We start from the raw sequence: 19,986 nt of genomic DNA on the forward strand, positions 1-19,986 counted from the left end.
TAATATGGGAAAGCTTTTCCATGCACAGAACAAAGATGTAGGGGGAGAGGGGGTCACCTTGTCTGATCCCAGCATTAGGAGAGAATCTTTCAGTAAGCTCACCATTAAGGATGGCTTGGTACCTGACAGACTTAATGCACTGCATGATAAGAACAAGCAATTTACCTATAATCCCAATTTCCCATAACACATCATAGATGAAATCCCAATGAAGTCTGTCGTAGGCTTTGGAGAGGTCAATTTTCCAAGCAATGAAACCCTTCTTACCTTTAGAATTTCTAAATTTATGAAGGACCTCTTGAGCAACAATAATGTTGTCAACAATCTGCCTGCCAGGGATGAAGCTAGCTTGAGCAGGACTGACAATCTTCTGCATGAGAGGCCTGAGTTTCTGAACAATGATCTTAGACACCACCTTGTATAAAGTATTACATAGGCTGATAGGCCTTAGTTGAGAAACAGAGCTAGGACTAGCCACTTTCGGAACAAGGGTAATCAAAGTGTCATTTAAAGCATCAGGTATGCTAGCAGAGCTAAAACAACCAGCAATTAGCTCAATAAAGGTACCCTGACAGAGATCCCAGAAATCATGATAGAATTTAGCAGGGAAACCATCCGGGCCAGGGGCTTTTAAGCTCCCAATACTGAACAAACAATCCTTTATGACTTGAGGATTAATATCACAATTGAGATTACCCAACTCAGACGTCCCTAATCTAGGAAAAAGCTGGGGAAGATCAGCATTAGAGTACCTCATTGTTTGAACAGCAAAAAGAGTCTTGAAATAATCAACAATGATATTTTCCATTTCTTTTTTATCATTAGTCCACATACCTTGGGCATTAGTAAGGCCTTCCAGTTTGTTCCTTCTTCTACGAATAATGGTAGACAGATGGAAAAATTTGGTATTACGGTCCCCTTCTCTCAGCCAAGCTAACTAATATTGTTATCACCTGTTTGTTTCCCGAGAAAGAGCGAGAAAAAAATAAAAGAAGAAAATCCAAGTGATTCTGTTACTTTTCTCTGTGAAAGTCAACATGAACAAACACTGATCAGATTCCAGTACGATACCAACTCTCAAGCTAAATTTTGGGGAAATAAAAGCAAATAACAAGCAATTAGGAACCCTAATTCACGAGCTCAAATTAGCTAAACAAAACAACAGACCATGAAATCAACAAAAGGATAATAGTCCGTAGGTACGTTAAGAAAGAGACTCTCAGACCAGTCGCTCTCCATCGATCTTTGAGGATGCCGGGTTTGCCTACTTGTCCTTCTTGTTTTTCTTCTTCTTGTTCTTCATCTTCTTAAGGTCAGCAGCACCGTCAATGGCGTCGATCAACTCTGAACCGATCAAGTAGCACAGATACACATCAACAGTATAGAACTTGACCACCTCACAATTCATGCTCCAAAAAGACTCATACTCCCCGTGCCAAAAGAGCTCCTCCTCAGGCCTAACCACGTCCATTTTCTTTCCCAGCACGGCCTTCGCGAGCCGGTCCAGGCCGTAGCGGCCGAGACCCAGGTCGTCCCTCCCCAGCCCCCTGACCGTCAGATCGTTGACGTCGACGGCGTTCCGGATCTCGATGCCGTGGTCCGCCTTGAGCTTCCTGCAGAGATTGGCCATGTCGCGGCCCACGGCGAAAACCCTAGGGTTTGCAAGGAAGGAGACGAGTAAGCCAGCCGGCTTGTCGTCAAAGTACTGGTAGATGAGGCAATGGCATCCGATGGTCATGCATAGCATGTCGTACGGCGGATCTTTCTTCCTGAGCCACCCGCGCGTGTTGTCGACCTCGGCAGCGACGCCAACGAGAATGGTGGATTTGGTGAACTTGAGGACTTGCTTGAGCCATTTGGTGACGGTGGCTTCGGAGAAGGTAGCGACTGTCAGGATGCGATGGGACTCCACGTGGACGGTGTAGGCGTCCGTGCCGATGTCGTTGACGTTGGGGTGGCGCTCGACGGTGATATCCAGCACCATATTTGTCTCTCACAGTCGCTCAGTTTTTAGTTGCAGAGAGAATTTCTTGGAGGCCACGGTTGAATGGGGATTTTATAGGGCCCATAGCGAGTAACCGAACCGACTCACTGTAAGGATCTAATTTTTACCTTAGCTTTTTAACTTTTATCTTCTTACCAACAATATAAACGAAAATGAAAATATTTTCATATTGCTATCCAAAAAGAAATATTGCTCTCCCTCCCCTAAACTTTTTTTCATTAAAAAAAAAAAGGAAATTTGAATTTAATTGTTTTAGTTTTTTTAAATATTTGTTGCATTTTCTTTGTATAGAAGTCTTACGTTGGATCAATGTACTAATTAAAATTTGAAGTGCAAAACTGAAAACCCCAACTAAAAATCACAACTACGGGGCAGTTCTAGAAAAAGAAAGAGAGAGAAAAATCACTACAGCAAACATTTCGGGCAAAATGTATAACTAAGCGCGGTACGAAACTTGCTGAGCAAGCAACTAACCAATTGTCCCAAGGCCTTTGCTTGCTTCCCGGGAAAATGCGGGAAAATTGAAAGAAAATCCAATTCTCTTGGTACTTTTCATGCCCGTGTTATTTTGCAACATGGTCATTCGTAATTATATAGAAAATCCAAAGAGAATAAGCAAATCAAATATTCAAAGAACAACAACATTAATTAATGATCAACAATACAGTGTACTTTTGAAGCTACATTTTGGGGAAAATCACAGCTAAGCCAGTAGCTATAACCTGTAGGTTCTACTAATTGAACTTGCCAAATTAAAGGAAGCAACAATGGAGATTTCCAGAACCATGGTGATAGTGGTGCTCTCTGTCTCACTCACAGTATTCATGCAGAGAAAATGAGGTGACCTTGTCAGTTTTTTATTTTATTTTAAAATCTCCTTTGTTTTAAGTTTTCACGGGTAAAATGGAAAATAAAAAGATTAAAATAAAATAAAATAAGAGGAAACGAAGCAAAATTCCAATTACGAGAACAGGAAAAATCTGATACTGTTAAAGGTGTTGATCTGTAATATTGTTATTAGGCTTTTTATCAAAAAACGTCCCTGACGTTTGCGAAACTATCAGATTGCATCCTTAAAGTTTTTTTTTATCACTCATGGTCCCTAACGTTAATATGGGTGCTCTTAAATAGTCCTTCTGTTAAAAAAACTGTTAAATCCGGGGATATAATCGTCAAATCAATCCAAAATTATAAAATATATATATAATTTTCATTTCTTCTCAACTCTCCTTCGTCCCTCTCTTCCTCCATTCTCATTTCTTCTCCCCATCTGTGTTGCTGAATTTTCCTTCCTTTTATTTTTATTTTTATTTTTATTTTTATTTTTTCCTTCCATCTCCCTCCCTTCTCTCGCACTCTTCGTCTCCTTCGTAATATAAATCAATTACTGAAAAACCAAACGAAAAATCACGGCAGGAAAATAAGAGCAAAAGTAGAAACACAAACCTTCATAAACTCATCAACAACGCCATGCACTCTCTCAACTACCAAACCCAAATTTCTAAACTCATCTACCAACATCTCCACACAGTCAGAAGCTTTATCTTCTTCCTTCACATCTCTCTTTGGAACCACAACCCCAATCTCAAAAGCAGTTTGTTCCTCCTCAAGCACATTCATTTCCTACCCACCAAACAACAACACCTGAAAACAGCCAAAGACATCTCTGTCTTTAAGATCCAAATGATGCCCAAACCCACCAAAGAGATAAACTTTCACAGAAACTAGCTCAAACAGTGAAGTGGGCAATTGTATTTTGGAACAACAGAAGCTTGCAAACACCAAAGATGTGGGAAATTATCAACATGACATAGGGTGGGAGATGGAAGGAAAAAAAGAAAACTTCAGCCACGCAGATGGGAGAAGAAATGAGAATGGAAGAAGAAAGGGAGGAAGGAGACGAAGAGTGCGAGAGAAGGGAGGGAGATGGAAGGAAAAAATAAAAAAATAAAAAAAAGGAAAATTCAGCAACACAGATGGGGAGAAGAAATGAGAATGGAGGAAGAGAGGGACGAAGGAGACTTGAGAAGAAATGAAAATTATATATATATTTTATAATTTTAGATTGATTTGACGATTATATCCCCGGATTTAACAGTTTTTTTAACAGAAAGACTATTTAAGAGCACCCATATTAACGTTAGGGACCATGAGTAATACAAAAAAACTTTAAGGATGCAATCTGATAGTTTCGCAAACGTCAGGGACGTTTTGTGATAAAAAGCCTTGTTATTATTATCTGTAAAATGTATTTATTGGTACATTCACATAGCACTCACAAGTCTAAGCTCCAATTACAACAACAAAACGAAACACACAATTGATCTGGAATTTAAATAGGTAGGGGTGTGGAAGCTTAGCATGTATATTCCATGATAATGGAATCCAAAAATCAATAATAAACTCAAATGATACAAGCTGCGACACGACACACACACGAGCCATACAAGCACCGCAGTCTTCAAATCAAGAACTTGGGCATGCGAAAAGAGTGGGACAGCACGTCTGGATGGACAAGAAGTGATGTGCAGAGATTCTAAGCTTCAACAATTTTGTCCTTGAGATAATTCAGAACAGCTTTGGTTCCTCTGTCTAAAACCGTCCTCCGGATGCTGTTCAAGTATATATACATAAAATGGGAAGGGTCATGATGCATAGGACAGCAAAGAATTTAATGGGATTTACTTTGCAGTGGGAAGCATGACCAATTAACATGCATTTGGATGGAGTGCATTGCCTAGCTGATATTTTTGTGTTTTTAATCTATCTTTTGGCCTCTTATAGGAAAATATGCAACTTGTGCTTCCCCACCAGTTTCCTGGTTCATAAAGGAATTGAAAGCAAGGGATTGTCTAGGGTACGTTTCAGTAATTAGCATCTCATTTAACTACGCCTTTTTAGCACTATAAGCAATCTATATGATGATTGTAACCTTGGGGCTCAAAATCCACATCAAATAGGAACTCGAGCAGTCAGATTTGGAGCGAGGGATCAGGCTCCAATTGGTCTTAGGTTTCTGCCAGAGGCAAACCTTAAAGGTGTACTTTTGCCTTGCACTTTGTCCCCCAGTGCATAAATTCGTAACAATATTATCAATGACATTGTTTACTGCTTGACTAATGCACGAGGCCACACCCCAGTGGTTGCCATACATCCTTGAACCATATCGCCCAGACAATCAAGGAATCTGGCAGTAAGCCAGTAATAAAACTTGACTGACCTAAATTTTATCTTTGAGTAAATTGTTTTTGTTTTTGTACAACTATTAATATCACAAAACTACAGAATGACAACAAACCTTCCAGTGAAACTTATAGGACATGACGAAAAAAGTAGCATACCTTCTTAATGGATTTCCATCAAGTCTTAAGGCCTGTAAGCTAGGTTCAAGCAAACCCTGATCAAAGAAACTGTCTACGTTAGAATAAAGTAACAAAGTCAGTCTGGACAAAAATATTATGTGAGCTAGTAGACAACATACATGTAATGTGATATTTGAAGTTGAGCACAACTTAATATTACTTCAAAACAAAGATCCAGAAGAGTAGGAAATATTTATAGTTACATAAGCTAGGGGAAATGCATTGATGAAAAAAAATGATCAGTGACCTTATCTACGAAAGGAAATATTCAAGTTATTGGCTTTTACTAAATTTTTCGGGACTGAGCCAACCACTACAGGACCATACTTCTGGTAATATAAGAATTTATAACCACTTTTTTAGGTAGACTATGCTTTATGGGGCCAAAAAAGCTGTGTCTATCTGACCCTCCCTAGACTCCAGAATGGCAGGAGCCTCATGCACTGGGCCGCCCATTTTATATAGTCAATCAGATGAGTCTATGGAATCTATACTCTCTAATAAAGAACAACATGGTAATTCATGTTGTCATTCGTTGTAGTCATGACCAAAGAAACCAATCCAATTATGAAAGGTTTTCATATACTGACCAACTCTGGGGGAAGCGTTGAGATGTCATTGTCAGATAGGCCTAGCTCAGTGAGTGAAGTAAGATTTTTGACTTCCTGCATGTCAATATTAACAGAGACAATCAAGAATTCGAATAGCAATTAATGTACCACAAGAGGAAAAGCTGTCTGTGGACAGACATGATTTATGAACTGAGAATAACCTAAAATGAACATTTTATCAATCCATTTAGAGGATTTCCTTCTTTTAGGACCACTTAGCCAAGGTGTATGTGGTCCTAAAAGAAAAACAGAACACCCAATATCCATATGGATACAAAAGAATGCAGTCAAACTCCAATGAAATTCTGGGCCCACCTCCTCTCTCTGACCCCTAATGACTCCAACATTTCTCCCAACTTCAATAAGAACACTTTAAACTCTTTAAATTTCTACCAATTAGAGTTGTTTCTATTATTATTATTATCATAAAACCTCTACAGGTGTCTCCTGACAAGTCTAAGTTTTAAACCTATGAAGGGTATCAGATGTATATTCTTAATCAAAGAATATGTTACCACTGGAACCGATCGGAGGGAATTTTGGCTTAAGTCAAGGATCCGCAGTTGCTGCAAACTCAAGATATCTGATGGGACTTCTCGTAGCTGCATTCGTCTGTCAGGTGAAAATAGATGTATGCAAACAGCTGAGATGTTATTGAAAACTCCAATATCTACAAGCAGACATGCATACATATTCTCTATATTCGTGAACGTGTGTTCCTGTGTGTCACAACTTCACTAACCTCAGGTAAAGCTCTTGCAATTGTGGTAAGCTGGAAAATGATGGATGCTCTGGTAATGAAGCTGCATTACCACTTAGATCGAGAACCTGAAGCATAGGGGCTGCTTGAAATCCATCCAGTGGAATCTACAAGTCAAGAAATAAGGAAGGTACTCAGATCAGTTAGCTTGATGTACATTGTTGGCCCATTCCTCAACAGCTTAAGCTTTTGGACAGTGGTCCTACAGCATGGTATTAAAAATTTGGTTCTGAGAATTATATTTGTCATGAACCATGTCCCTTCCTTGTTTCTCTTTAAAACTCTTCTATATTAAGAAAGTATGAAAAAGACTATTGTACCAGCTACAAAGATTTACCTGTCTTAGTGGATTATTGTCCAGCTTCAAACACAACAGATTAGGAAGTGACCTTAAAATTGCACTTGGCCAGTCTTCAATCTTGTTCCTGGATAAAACTAAAGTCTGCGCATTTGGATAAAATATAAGGATGACTTACATACACAATCAACATAACAGCAGATTTTTATTTTGTATTTATAAGAACTTAACAAGCAAATTTAAACAAACAAACAAATAAAATCCTGCAAGTCAGTAGACAGAAAAACCCATGTACAATGATATTTACCTGAAGGCAGACACATGACGAAAGCTCAACTGGAAGCTCTTGGATGGAATTCCTAGAAAGATCAACTTTTGTGACCTCACTCGACTCCCATACTTCTGATGGGACACCAGTCAAACCCAGCCCTTCCATAGAAAGTTCCTAAATGTAAAACCATAAGACCAATTTTAAGTGCAAAAGTTTAGCATCTCAAAGAAGGATCTAACTAAAAGGTGAATTCTGAGCTCTATACTAGAATAGCCAACTAAACCAAGATCCCACAAAAGGGCAAATGGGTGTTCACCAACAACCTTATACATGAACCGCACGTGGGGCACAAATCACATCATAAATGCTAGCATTTTCTAGGAACCCCCTTCCCCCCAAAAAATATATGTTGAGCTATAAAAATGATCATCCTCAGATAAGCTTATATCCTCTTCGGAAACATAAGGAACAGTACCTTTGAAGCGATTGATAATCGAGCGGCCATGGCAATAACATCCTCTTTTTTGGTAGTTGTAGCTTCTGCATCTACATAAGAATCCCGAATTAAATTACTTAAAGGCAAAAGTTGGTTGAAAATTGTAATTTCATGTTATTGAGTTTTTGGAAGTTTTACTATGTTGGATGCTATTATCAGTGACATTTCCAAATTTTTATGCTTATAATTAGGCTTCTAAATATACTTAGAATTAGGATGTCTGATTCTTTCTTAGACTTATAATTGTGTTGTATTTCATGTACTCACACTTGTACATAATCCCTTCAATATGGAGAGGAATGATATAATTTTTCAACCAATTATTTATCACATTGTAACATTGTATTAAAGCTTTATTTTGATGAGGTCCTGTTCAAGACCTCCAAACCCCATCCTCTACTTGATTGTTAACCTGCAGGGTTGAACTGCAACTATACAGTCTGCAGTTATACGCGTCTCTATGAGCATGAGAGACTGCACATGAGGGAGGGTATTAGCTTTTCTTCCATTTATTAACAACTTAAGCATATGGGGTCCAGTGATTGTCTACCATACAATACCACGAAAATTTACAGAACTAGCATGTTAGAAAAACCAAAAAACAAAAAAAAACATACATGAGTTGTTGATAAACATACCTTCATTCTCAGAAAGTCTACTTCGAAGATGCTTCAATAAAGTAGGAGTTGATCCAGAAACCAATGAGCTGAAGAGGAAATTTTTTGTTAGATAAATACTTACTCAACAAAAGCATTAAATAAAAAAAGGGCTAACAAACGCCTCTCACCTTCTAAGAGTTCGTAAAGGATTTCCAGTAAGCAAAAGTTTTCGCAGGGTAGTCATCTTGCCTAAACAGAGAAAAACGATTAAGAATATTTATTACAGTCAAACATAACAATGATCAAATTTGGACTTTCAAATCCTTAGATAAGTAAACAGGAAAACAGCAATGTTTAATCATCATTCAATTTGTGCATCCAGTGCATCCACACGCCCACGCTCCCACCCACACCACTCCTGTGGGAAATATTCATCATTTCATCAGCCCACCCACCCCAATCCCGCCACACCCATGAGAAATACAGCTAACACTAGTGCACTATGTGATAAGTTCCATTATTCTTTTAAAAGATTATTAAAGGTCTACTTAGTATTAGGATCTTTCTAATAAAATATTTTAAAAGTAGAACTTCTTGGTATTATACAAGTAAATTAGGACATATGGGTCTTTCTAAAAAGGGCTTATCCATATATTTAAAAAACTGTTTCCAATTGGATCAACGAGAGTAGAATTCTATCCCTTCATATGACTCACAATGTGAAATACACATGACCTTTTTAGAGCATTGCAACCCATACAGGATTTAGGAATTTCGATGAATATATACCAGATACTGTTGAATACAAATTAAAATTAGCTAACTTTACCCAATTCAGGGGGCAATCCAGACAATGAATTGTTTGAAAGATTCAACAATGAAAGACGCAATTTGCATGCCTCCACTGGATACTCCTTCAACTGCATGCACACAGAATTTAAAACTAGTTATCCAAAGATGGAGTACAACACACAGCAGAAGAATTCATGGAGCATTTGGATTGTCAAGAACCCAAATGAAATCCCATTATTTAATATTCTGAATTAGCAATTGCCCTTTTGGAAATTATTGTGTCAGCTACAGTCAATAGTAGCTTAATTAGGATCTTAATTAGTCTTTACTTCTAAATTAGCTAGGATTATCCATGTCTTGTGATATTTCCTCTCCCTTCCCTTAGGTTGTTTCTTATATAATCAGGTTATTTACCTGAACTTGTAACTCAATAACATTCTGAGTTTCTCTCTGATCTGTAAGCTTGCCTAGTAGATTCTAAGTGCTATTGTTTGTGATAGTTGTTAGCAATGTTCCACATCGCCTAGGTACCTTTGGGATGTGTGAAATATAAATCGTGGGCATCCTTTCCTTGTAAGCCGGTTTTCACAGATGAGTTTTACCCACAGATTTTACAAGGTATCAAAGTAGGTGTACCACATCAATAGGTCAGGTTAGTATCTCCAACCCTGAGTGGGGAGGGAGAGCTTAGTGTCTCTAGTTCTGACACTAAGGGAGACTGTTAACATATCCCCACATTTCTTGGGCACCTTTGGGATGTGGTGTATATACACAAGAGCACCCTTTCCTTGTAAGTTGATTTTCCAAGGATGAGTTCTACCCATGGATTTCACAGTAGTTTCCACTGTAATAAAACTTAAAAAGATACCATTAAGTGCTTTTCAGGAACAAATAAATTTTTTCATGTAAAAACTAGAGCTACTCATCAAGAGATAAATAGTCCAAATTAGGTTTTCTCTTTACAACGTTTATTTTTCTCTCAATGCACAAATAATTGGACAATCAAAGAGGAGACAAAAGTTAACATGTGATGCAGGCATGCAGAGCTTAAGGAGTTCTAGTTCTGCTTATCATGTTGCAGTATTTTAGGTGATTATAAAGTTCTAAAGATATGAAAATTGTCATAAAGTTGTGCTGAAACATATGCAGAGAACTTAGTTTCTGCAGAATTAGAGTGATCTTAAAATGAAAAGATCGCTATTAAGACATTTCAATTGACCACTTCCAACTAGACTCATAACTCAACGACCCATTAAACATATTGAGATGCAAGAAAATATTTATAAACATGTCTTTTGAGCAGCAATTCTTTTCAGAAAGAGATCATCACTCTTTCCCAATGTACGTCAAGAACTTTTGTTCCTCCTAAGTAAGTTTTACAGTATTTATAACGAAAAACGAAAATGAAATTCTAGCTACCTGGTTCGAGTGAAGATCTAAAGTTCCTAGATGAGAAAGCACCCCCATCTCCGCTGGTAATGTAGACAGCGCATTATTCCTAAAATTTGATGTTAAAAGTGCCAGATAAATCTCAGAGATTCAAAAGTTCTCTTTAAATTCCATACACTCCTAAAAACTTAAAAAGCATCATGTAACAGTGGTACCCCATATAGATCTCCGCAAGGGAAGAACAACCCTTTATTGAAAGTGGAACTGATGAAATTTCTGCAAAACTCGTAAACATAAACATCTTATAGGAAAGCTGAACTGGTTGGCTCATATCACACCAAAGAAAGAATATTTGAGGTTTCTTAATTAAAAATTGACTCACTGTTCTGGTGAAGGTCAAGACGGATAAGACGAGATAGGCTTCCAATATTCTCTGGTATTCCACTCAGCATATTTTTTGCTGCACAGGTTCCAATCACAAACTATGTTTCAACATATCTAAAGATGTGCAAGTAGAGGTAAACATTCAGCAAGACATTTACATGCATTGAGTTCTGTAAGCATGGTCCATGATCCAATCAACTTCTCAGATAGGATTGTTAGCTTGTTACCCTGGCACAGGCAGATGATCCAATTCGCATTTTAGACCCCAAAACTTATCAAATACTAATGATTACATCAAAATCAAAGAAAAAAGAAAAAGCGGTAACTCATCATCACAGGTGCTAAAAATACAATGTTGCTCATACCTCCACATCTAGTTTCATCAATTTTGAACAGTTAGCTAGATCTTCTGGCAAGCTGATGATAACATTATTCGACACCTGTAAAAAGAGTATCATAACTTACTTTTTCATCAGAACCAGATATTATGTTAAAAAATAAAGGAAAGAATCCTTTCCTAACACACGCATCGGGTTTACAGAATATTAAGATGAAAAAAAAAGATAAGTCCAATCTACATGCACAAAGATTTGGGAAAAAGAACAAGCACTTAAACAACCACACTACAAGGTTTTGTGACATTGCTGTGTCAAATTTTACCAGCATCATGGCCTTGTCACCACATCTACAATCAACCTAGGTGAAGCATTACCTTGAATTCTGATAGATCTGAGCATCTTCCAAGTGAGCTTGGTAGTTCTTTAAGCTGATTGTTTGAGCAATCAAGTCTGGAAGGATCACACAACAACTTGATTAACCTAAATCAAATTCTTCTTTCTTTCTTGTTCATTTCAAACCCAAATACAAGAAAAGCAAAAAAAACACAAGGGGCATGTACACGCCGACCCACAGACATGCATGAAACACAGTAATAAGAAACCAATAAATCCTACTGGTCTTTTAACTACATTTTTTTATATAAAGGAAAATGGGAATTGGTAGAAGGAGAAACTATACTTGACAAGAGAAGTTACTGATCCAATTTCCTCAGGCAACTTTAGAATTGAGTTGAACGATAAGTCTAATGATTTGAGCATGGTAAGCCTGCCAAATGTGTTTGACATTTCAATTAAAGAAAAACATAAGACAAAGATCACTACGAACACAAATTACAAATACACATCGACATAGAACACACTCTCCAATTGCAGCTGGAAGCTCGGAAAGTTTGTTGTGGCTGACATTTAACACAGTCAGAAGAGGCAAATTTCTCAGCTCTTCTTTCAGTGATTCAATGTTGTTATGAGCTATAATGAGCTTTTGTAGCTCCACAGCCTGAAAACAAGTAATGGGTTCATGAGTCCGATTGGAAAACATCACACTTGGAGAATTAGAAGCACCCATTTCATATTTTTCTTGATCTAGATGAATAAAGGAAACAAATTTACCTCCCACCATTTCTCATCGTCCCCAACTGCACTCGTACTTCTATATACCTCATCGGGCACTTGGCTGACAATTAGAGGGAAAAACAAAAAACCAGTTCCCATATGAATGCAATGCTTTTCAATGTGATGGAAATTTAATTGCAAAAGAGAGTTATCAAATCGTGATGAAGATGACAAAATTTCTTTCTTTAACTGGTGATCAGTCTAATGTTACCTGAGATTACGATTTGAAAGATTGAGAGAACCAGAGCTCCTCGCGGCTTTGATAACCCGATCCATCGACTGATGTACTGCGCGCGCTGCGTTTGCTTTTGGATCTGCGCTAGTATCTCAGGTACTAGCCGAGCGGATATACTACGTTTTTTAATGAATAGTATAGCCGAGCGGATATACTACGTTTTTTAAAATTTAAAAACGTATAGCCGGACGGTTATACTACGTTTTTAAAAATTAAAAATAGTATAGCCGCTTGGCTATAGCATTTCCGATGAATAAATGATGAAGGAAAAAGATTTTCAAAGATGGACTGTAAAGTCTCGGAGAAAGACATTTCGAGAAACAAGAGCCCTAAAAACACTTTGGAGTGGGGGATATCTAACCATGATCACAATTATGTATTCCGAACCAAACTATAAGCACATAGCAAGAACATCCTCTCAGACAAAGCTATATGGCCACAACTGACAAAAGGGATCAAGGAAATTAGTAATTGCTTGTATATGGCTTCCACCTTCCATTCCACCTATATAAAATCACACTATTTCCCTGCATTGTGCAAAGCCACATGGTAAAGTCACTTTGCCTGCTTGCTTGGTCACAAAGCAGAACAACTTTGTACAACAAAAATAACTTCAGTATTATAGCTCTACCTCTACCATTATTTTTCTTTTATGATCCATGGACTAATCTTTCATGCAGAATCGTTTGCCCCATGTACCTGCACCACATGCACAAAAAACGAAACCAAAATGCAGGTTTAAGCAGCAATTAGTATAAGATTTTCGTGAAGATTATGTATATATGATATGTTTCCAAGTATACTTGCCTTCCAAGCGTCATGACAGTAGCTTGAGGATTAGCACCCGGGGTATGATAAAACGTTGAACCATCAATAACCCTAAGAGAATCAATACCAAGAACTCTATATCCTTTATCAACAACCCTCCCAACTTGACACCCTCCATGATAGTGCCATATGGTCTGTTGGAAATTTTGGAAATAACATATATTATTAAAGCCTTAAATTTTGGAATTTTTGCAAAATACATATAGTTTAGGAAATTCTTGCAATGAATCTAGATGGGAATTTTGAATTTCCACAATCATCATACCTTTGGTGCAAATAAACTATCAGATGGAAAATTGGGAGCAGAATCTTCAAAACAATAACATAAAAGGAATCTTGGGTGGGAATCACAGACAATGATTGCAAAAAATCGGTCGCCTAGTGCCTAGGCTCCGCCTAGGCCAATTTTTCCAACACTGTTTAAAACTCTTACAAACTATTTCAGTTGTTCTCAAATGATCCATAACTCTAATTAATGAGCACAAAATGACATATATATGGGAATCACATACAACAATTGTGAAAAATCGGCCGCCTAGGCCGATTTTTTTCCAACACTGTTTAAAACTCCTACAAACTATTTCAGCTGTTCTCAAATGATCAATAACTCTAATTAACAAGCACATAATGACATACACATTTTAAACTCCCACAAACTATTTCAGCTGTTCTCAAATGATCAATAACTCTAATTAACAAGCACATAATTGCTAAAATATGAATATGGGTTTTGAATATGTTACGTTCTTTTTATTCTTCTCCATAAGGAGGTATATATAAGAGTTTACATGAGTGCTTTACAAGGAATTAGATCCAGTAAAGGATTAGGAAAGTATCTCCTAATTATACAATGATTTGACAACTATATAAAATAGGAAAGTAAATCCCTTAATTAACCAAAGGAAATAAATCTATAAAATAGGAAAATAAATCCCCTAATTAATCAAGGAAATAAATCCCCTTGATTAATTAGGAGACTCACTTCAACAATAATGACATATATATATATATATATATATATATATATGGCATCGATGTCATCCTCAGGTGAGAGCTTCTGGTCTCTCTGCGAGCTCTCTTTTCCTCACTGCTTTCTCTTTGCCTTTTCCTGGCTTCTTCGTCTTCTTCCCTATGTCTGGGAACACAGCCAAAGAGGCCCAGACTCGGCGCAAGGAAGAAGAGAGAGAGTTATCTAGATGATGCTAATACTACGATTTTTAAAAATAGGGGTTATTCGCAGCAATGGTCCCTCAACTATACCCGTAGTTACACTTTGGTCCACCAATTCAATTATTAGTTGCAGGGGTCACTCAACTAGGTGCTACGTTGCACCAATAGTCCCTCCGTCAAACTCTGTTAAATTTTCTGTCAAAAATGAGGGTAAATTCGGAATAGCTTTTCTTTTTAGCATATCACCTGCATATCACCTTTTCTTTTTAGCACAGAAACTAAAGAACTCTGCAAGAACAACTTTTTCATTAAAAACCCACTCGATTGTGAGTCCATTCCCATCCCCCAACTCCATCAATTGTTGGGTTGCAACTTCAGCCAACGTATCCAAGGAAGAAGAAGAAGATGATGATGATGAAAAAACCCTTTTGTTTTGCTTGACCATGGCCTTCTAAGGAATCAAACACCCATCAAATCCATATCCACGAAGTGGGTTGCAGCAGCAATTTCTCATAGCCATGGCCATGGCCTTCTTAACATCATCTTTCTTCCAATTTTTGACGATAACAAAAACCTCAGAGAGAAGATTCAACGAATTTGAATCATGCCCAAATTGAAAATCACCCTTCATTCCCATAACCAAAATGCAAAAACAGAACTTTCACCTAAAAGATTAAGAACACAGAAATAAACCCAACTCGATATGTGCAGTAAAAGCCTTCGGCACTTCCAGACCCAATTCTCACTCTCTCGACGACTCTCGCTTCGCACCAAAACAAACGCTCGCAAGCCAAGGTAGCGTTTCACCACTTCTCGTCCGTTTGGTTAGAGAGAAAAGAAGAGAAAATCAAAGCTGCGAAAGTTCGATCCATGGCCCATCTTCTTCAAGCGTGAGTGGAGGAGGAAGGCGTGGGTTGAGCCAATTCAGCCTTGCCCCATGCCGCGACGATCATCTCGTCCTCGATCCATGTACATAGGCCGGTTATAATCTTTTGGTGGTGAAGAATCCAACTGATCGAACTTGGTTCTTCCTCTATGGTTGTCTGAGTAATCCAATCGATCACTTCGCATTTGATGGTCAGGAAACCTGCCTTCATGCCTTGGAGGTGGCATCCCAGCGCCAAAATCTCTAGGGCCAACTCTAGCCCAGCCACGAGGTGGAGACCTATAGCCACCATTCAAGCTCCTTCCAAGTGGAGGATCAACTGGAGGACCAAGGAAGCATCTAGGAGGACCACTGGGAGGAAGGGGAGGATTGTTGAGGAAAGGGAGGGTTGTGGATGAATTTTCGAATTTACCCTCATTTTTAACGAAAAAAGTCACAAACTTGACGGAAGGACTACTAGTGCAACATAGCACCTAGTTGAGTGACCCCTGCAACTAATAATTGAATTGGTGGACCAAAGTGTAACTACTGGTATAGTTGAGGGACCATTGCTACGAATAACCCTTAAAAATAGTATAGCATGTACGCTAGCACCAGGCAGGTCCTTTTTCTTATAGTGTAGCCGCTCGGCTATACTCGGTTTTTGTTTTTAATAAAAAGCATATAGACGCACGGCTATACTTGCTTTTTTGTTTTTAATAAAAATAGTATAGCCGCGTGGCTATACTATTAGGGGCATACTTCTCAATGGTTTATTCTTCTTTCTAGGATGGTATTTATATGTGTACAAGTATACAACAAAAGGAAAGTAATTACAATCCCATCTAATACGGGAATCCTATAATTATATGGGATTACAATTCCTAATTTAAATCAATTAAATTATTTACGCCAACATTCTCTCTTCAAATGTACATGTGGAAAAAAAAAAAAAAAAAGCTATTTTGAGACTTTCTAATAACATAAACTTCTCGCTTAAGTCGGATTACCTTGCCATAGTTTGCAAAGTTTTTTTTTTTGCGGATGTACTCAACATTTGTAGGATCTATGGTGATAACATAATTTATGAACAAGTTAAGCGCCCTATAAGTTTTGTGTTTGTATGCAAACTCAGTCATGTAATCGTGCAGCCTAAAGAAGTTCATTAGAGTGTTTAAGAAGTTTGCGACAACAGGATGGTATCTCTTTTTGCTCTCAGTACCCAATCTTCTAACATGGGAGGTATCGGAGTGGAAAGAAAATCCATGACACTGAAGACAAAAGTCGAGCACAGAGTGAATATTAGAGCATACCCTGAGGAATTTCTTCCAGCAAGTGAATTCATTCCATAAGGGTGCTTGCTTGATGACGGTGCTTAACTTCTCAGATCGCAAAATTACAGCTCTCATGGTCTTACATATGAAACATTTCATTGAAAACAAGTAGACACCTGCATTTCCTCATGAAAACTACACCCTAACTGTCTTTTCATGATTCTCATTAGAGTGATTCTGTAAAGCGCATACCTTTCTGTCTAGATATCGTTATTCAACTGATACAAGACCACCAATACTTCCTCCATTACAATTTACAACATCTGGTGATCCTCTCACAGAGAATTCAAGAAGAACCCCATCGATTTCAATCATGCTACAGGCCGGGACCTCCTTTTTTATCCCTGTTTCTTTCATTAAGGATTTGATTCTCTTTACGTCATCAAATCTACTAGCTTTGACATATATATCACACAAGTTCACATAAAAAGCATGGTTCAGAGGTTCCAAATCAATTAAATATTGCGCCACACTTTCTCCTAACTCGACCTTTCCATGTATTTGACAGCCTCCGAGCAATGCACCCAAAACAAATGCATCTGGCTTCATTGGCATGCTTCTTACAAGCATATCAACCCGGCACGACTAAGCATATCAACCATGCTTGCATAATGATAGAGCTGCGGTTCAATTAAGTAAACACACTTCATCACATGAAAACACTAGCGACCTTTCTCTACTAAACCAGAATGAGCACAAGCTGACAATAGCCCAACAAATGTCACATGGTTCGGCTTCACCCCAGTTGTTTCCATTTGTCTAAAAATATCATTGCCAAACCCATGGAGAGCCAACACTGAAATCATAGTTGTCCATACCAAAGTATCCTTGTTGGGCATTTCCTGAAAGACCTCATACGCTTTGTCCACACATCCGCACAATGACCACATCACTCTCCAGGCACCCATGCACCCATATCCCATGATCAAATGCACCAAGATGAGCACAAGCTGCAAGGACACTGGCAATTGTGATCTTATAATTATCCGGTCTAACCATATCACCACTGGTGATCTGGCCTCCTTTGGCCGACCACCTTGACATTGATCGTATAACAAAAGTTCAGCAGAATACCTCTTCTGTATCAATCACCTCCCAGTGACCATCTTCTGAATATTCGAAATAAACCCTTCTATGTCCTGGGTCATATGCATTACAAGGGCCCAAGAAAAGCCAGTATCATCCCTTTCCAACATTTCATCAAACAATGTACGTGCACTATTTAGAAACCCACATGCAGAGTACATACCAATCAACGAATTTTGAACAAAAACATCATGTCAAGCCCATACTTAACGACTTGTGCATGGAAACTCTGGCTTGTGCCGCCATCAACCCTACTCATGCATTATTTTACAAGGAATGGAAAAGTGAGACAATTAGGGGAAATGCCATCGCAGAGCATTTGCTTATACAGCAACAACCACCCAAACGAAGAAAGAGTTTCATCTGCAGCACTGATTTTTGTACACGCATATGCTCTGATCATCACGTTATTGACGTAGGTTTTCTTTAAAGTCAGGATTTTTTTTTTTTTTTTAAAGAGTGCTGCTAAACGAACCCTAAAATTAACTGAGTACACCTTATGCTATAAGTACACCCTAATATTTAAATTAAAATGTAAAATTAACTAAGTACACCCTATCTAACTATCAAAAATACCGCTTGTACACCCTAATACACTCTATCACACAACACCAAATGCACAAAGAAATTCTAATTAAGATAAAATTTCATTCACTTGGTGATGGTTCTTAGCATCCTGGGTCTCGACTTGGCATAAAGATCCAAAATTGCACTTCCCACAAAGACATTCGAATGCAAACCTATCTTTGTTGCACATGCATGAAGTTGTTGCTTGCCTATGTTTAGGTCTCCAAGTGCAGTTGACGAGTGAACGACAGTGCCAAATGTGAATTCGTTGGGTATGATATTTGAAACAAGCATTCTTGAAAAGAGATAAATAGCTTCTTCATGATGGTGCTACTAAGAAAAGCTGCCTATTATTGTTGTGGTGAATACCACGCTCAAGTCAAGCGTTTCGTCAAACAACTGGCGTGCATGGAAATATGCATTTGAAGTACCAAGTTGAACGGTCTGCGCATGAGCTTTCTGGGTTTCACGATCTGACAAATATAAATTTTAATTCTTTTTCAACCTAAACCAAGAAAACCAAAATTAATACATCTTTTGATGACTCCCTCGACATGTCGGAAGCATCCATGAGACTTGTTTGCATCAATGAATTAATAAATAACAATGAAACAAGTTGTTGGAGTTAATATTAAGGTTTTTGGAAGTATGATTTTTTGCTCACATTTGATTAGGGTTGAATATGGTGCATAAGATGTACTTATTAAAATTACATTTGTTTCATAATTCAATATATCCTGTTGGCACTAAAACTAAATAGATAGAGATAGAAGCAACTTACAGATGATGTGGATGGTCAAAAGACCGATTGAGCCTTAGGTATGACCACGTTCTTCCTTGAGATGCCGGATCTGAGGCAAGGAGGAAAAGACAGCAAGTGAGGTCTACGGTACCGGTGTGATACCAGCCGAAGGCCCTCCGATGCTAAAATAAGTTTAAAGAGCTTTGGCTACTGACAATGTATAAGTCTAAAAGTCGAGTTCGAAGTCCTACCTCTTGTCTAGGGCAAGGGGGCCTTTTATAGAGAGTGTATGGAATGCTCTTGGCACTTAGTTTCGATGTGGGACTCGTGGGAGTGCTTTCTAAGGTTGACACGAGTTTACAGATATCAAAGCGGGGTATTCGAGTTTGTCCTGTAGAATCGTCAGGACATACCGATCGCGTGCTTTGAGATCGTTCAGTAGCTGGTACAGATGGTCTGTTTTGGCGAGGCACTCGAAGGAGGGCTCACCGTTTGAAGGACTTGTCGATATGATCGGCAGAGGTGTGAGCCGCAAGGTTGCCCTTAGCTTGGTCAGGGGTCCACGTGTCATGGTGTGAGTGGAGGGTCAAATATGGTACCAACATATCCTTTTTGGTCATTTTATATTAGGATAAATTAGTAATTTAATAAATAGTTTGGTAGTAAGGTGTACTCAGTTAATTTTAGTGTTTGTTTAGCAGCACTCTTTTTAAAAGACCTAGGCTGGTTTAGGGTCTTTTT

At 38.2% G+C, this 19,986-nt stretch overlaps 2 protein-coding genes and 1 pseudogene across 3 annotated transcripts; all 3 read right to left on the reverse strand.

Annotated features, from left to right (window-relative positions):
• Positions 1–1,264: 1,264 nt before the first annotated feature.
• On the reverse strand, positions 1,265–1,991 carry LOC110769557 (uncharacterized). The gene has a single exon (XM_021973552.2). It carries the CDS (start codon positions 1,982–1,984, stop codon positions 1,265–1,267), a length of 720 nt encoding a protein of 239 aa, XP_021829244.1. The 5' UTR covers positions 1,985–1,991.
• A 2,203-nt stretch (positions 1,992–4,194) lies between these two features.
• LOC110773347 (Leucine-rich repeat (LRR) family protein) lies at positions 4,195–12,790 on the reverse strand. 2 transcript variants are annotated; one of them, XM_088252162.1, is made up of 21 exons: positions 12,630–12,790; positions 12,416–12,479; positions 12,166–12,302; positions 11,985–12,071; positions 11,680–11,755; positions 11,333–11,407; positions 11,126–11,195; positions 10,966–11,043; positions 10,799–10,859; positions 10,614–10,692; positions 9,232–9,322; positions 8,591–8,651; positions 8,442–8,509; positions 7,783–7,847; positions 7,344–7,481; positions 7,076–7,180; positions 6,721–6,845; positions 6,494–6,590; positions 5,958–6,032; positions 5,347–5,402; positions 4,195–4,617 (listed from the first exon to the last, which is right to left on the reverse strand). In XM_088252162.1, the coding sequence occupies exons 1-21, from the start codon at positions 12,692–12,694 to the stop codon at positions 4,542–4,544; spliced, it is 1,749 nt and encodes a 582-aa protein (XP_088108288.1). In that variant the 5' UTR covers positions 12,695–12,790; the 3' UTR covers positions 4,195–4,541. The 2 variants fall into 2 exon arrangements, with proteins under 2 accessions (XP_088108288.1, XP_021833550.1); XM_021977858.2 differs by having other exon boundaries at positions 7,783–7,853.
• Positions 12,791–17,012: 4,222 nt separating this feature from the next.
• Positions 17,013–19,816, reverse strand: LOC110773325 (pentatricopeptide repeat-containing protein At5g66520-like; annotated as a pseudogene).
• Between the last annotated feature and the right edge of the window lie 170 nt (positions 19,817–19,986).

Source organism: Prunus avium, chromosome 4 (assembly GCF_965620075.1).
Source record: "Prunus avium chromosome 4, drPruAviu1.hap1.1, whole genome shotgun sequence".
NCBI lineage: Eukaryota > Viridiplantae > Streptophyta > Magnoliopsida > Rosales > Rosaceae > Prunus > Prunus avium.

Excerpts from the sequence above, each read along its gene's own strand:
- LOC110769557 (XM_021973552.2), bottom strand. The coding sequence starts at position 1,984 with ATGGTGCTGGATATCACCGTCGAGCGCCACCCCAACGTCAACGACATC.
- LOC110773347 (XM_021977858.2), bottom strand. The coding sequence starts at position 12,694 with ATGGATCGGGTTATCAAAGCCGCGAGGAGCTCTGGTTCTCTCAATCTT. Across the intron at positions 11,756-11,984 it reads TCAGTAACTTCTCTTGTCAA|ACTTGATTGCTCAAACAATC; the intron begins GTATAGTTTCTC and ends TGATCCTTCCAG. Across the intron at positions 11,044-11,125 it reads GCTTACAGAACTCAATGCAT|CAAAAAATATGCTGAGTGGA; the intron begins GTAAATGTCTTG and ends GAACCTGTGCAG.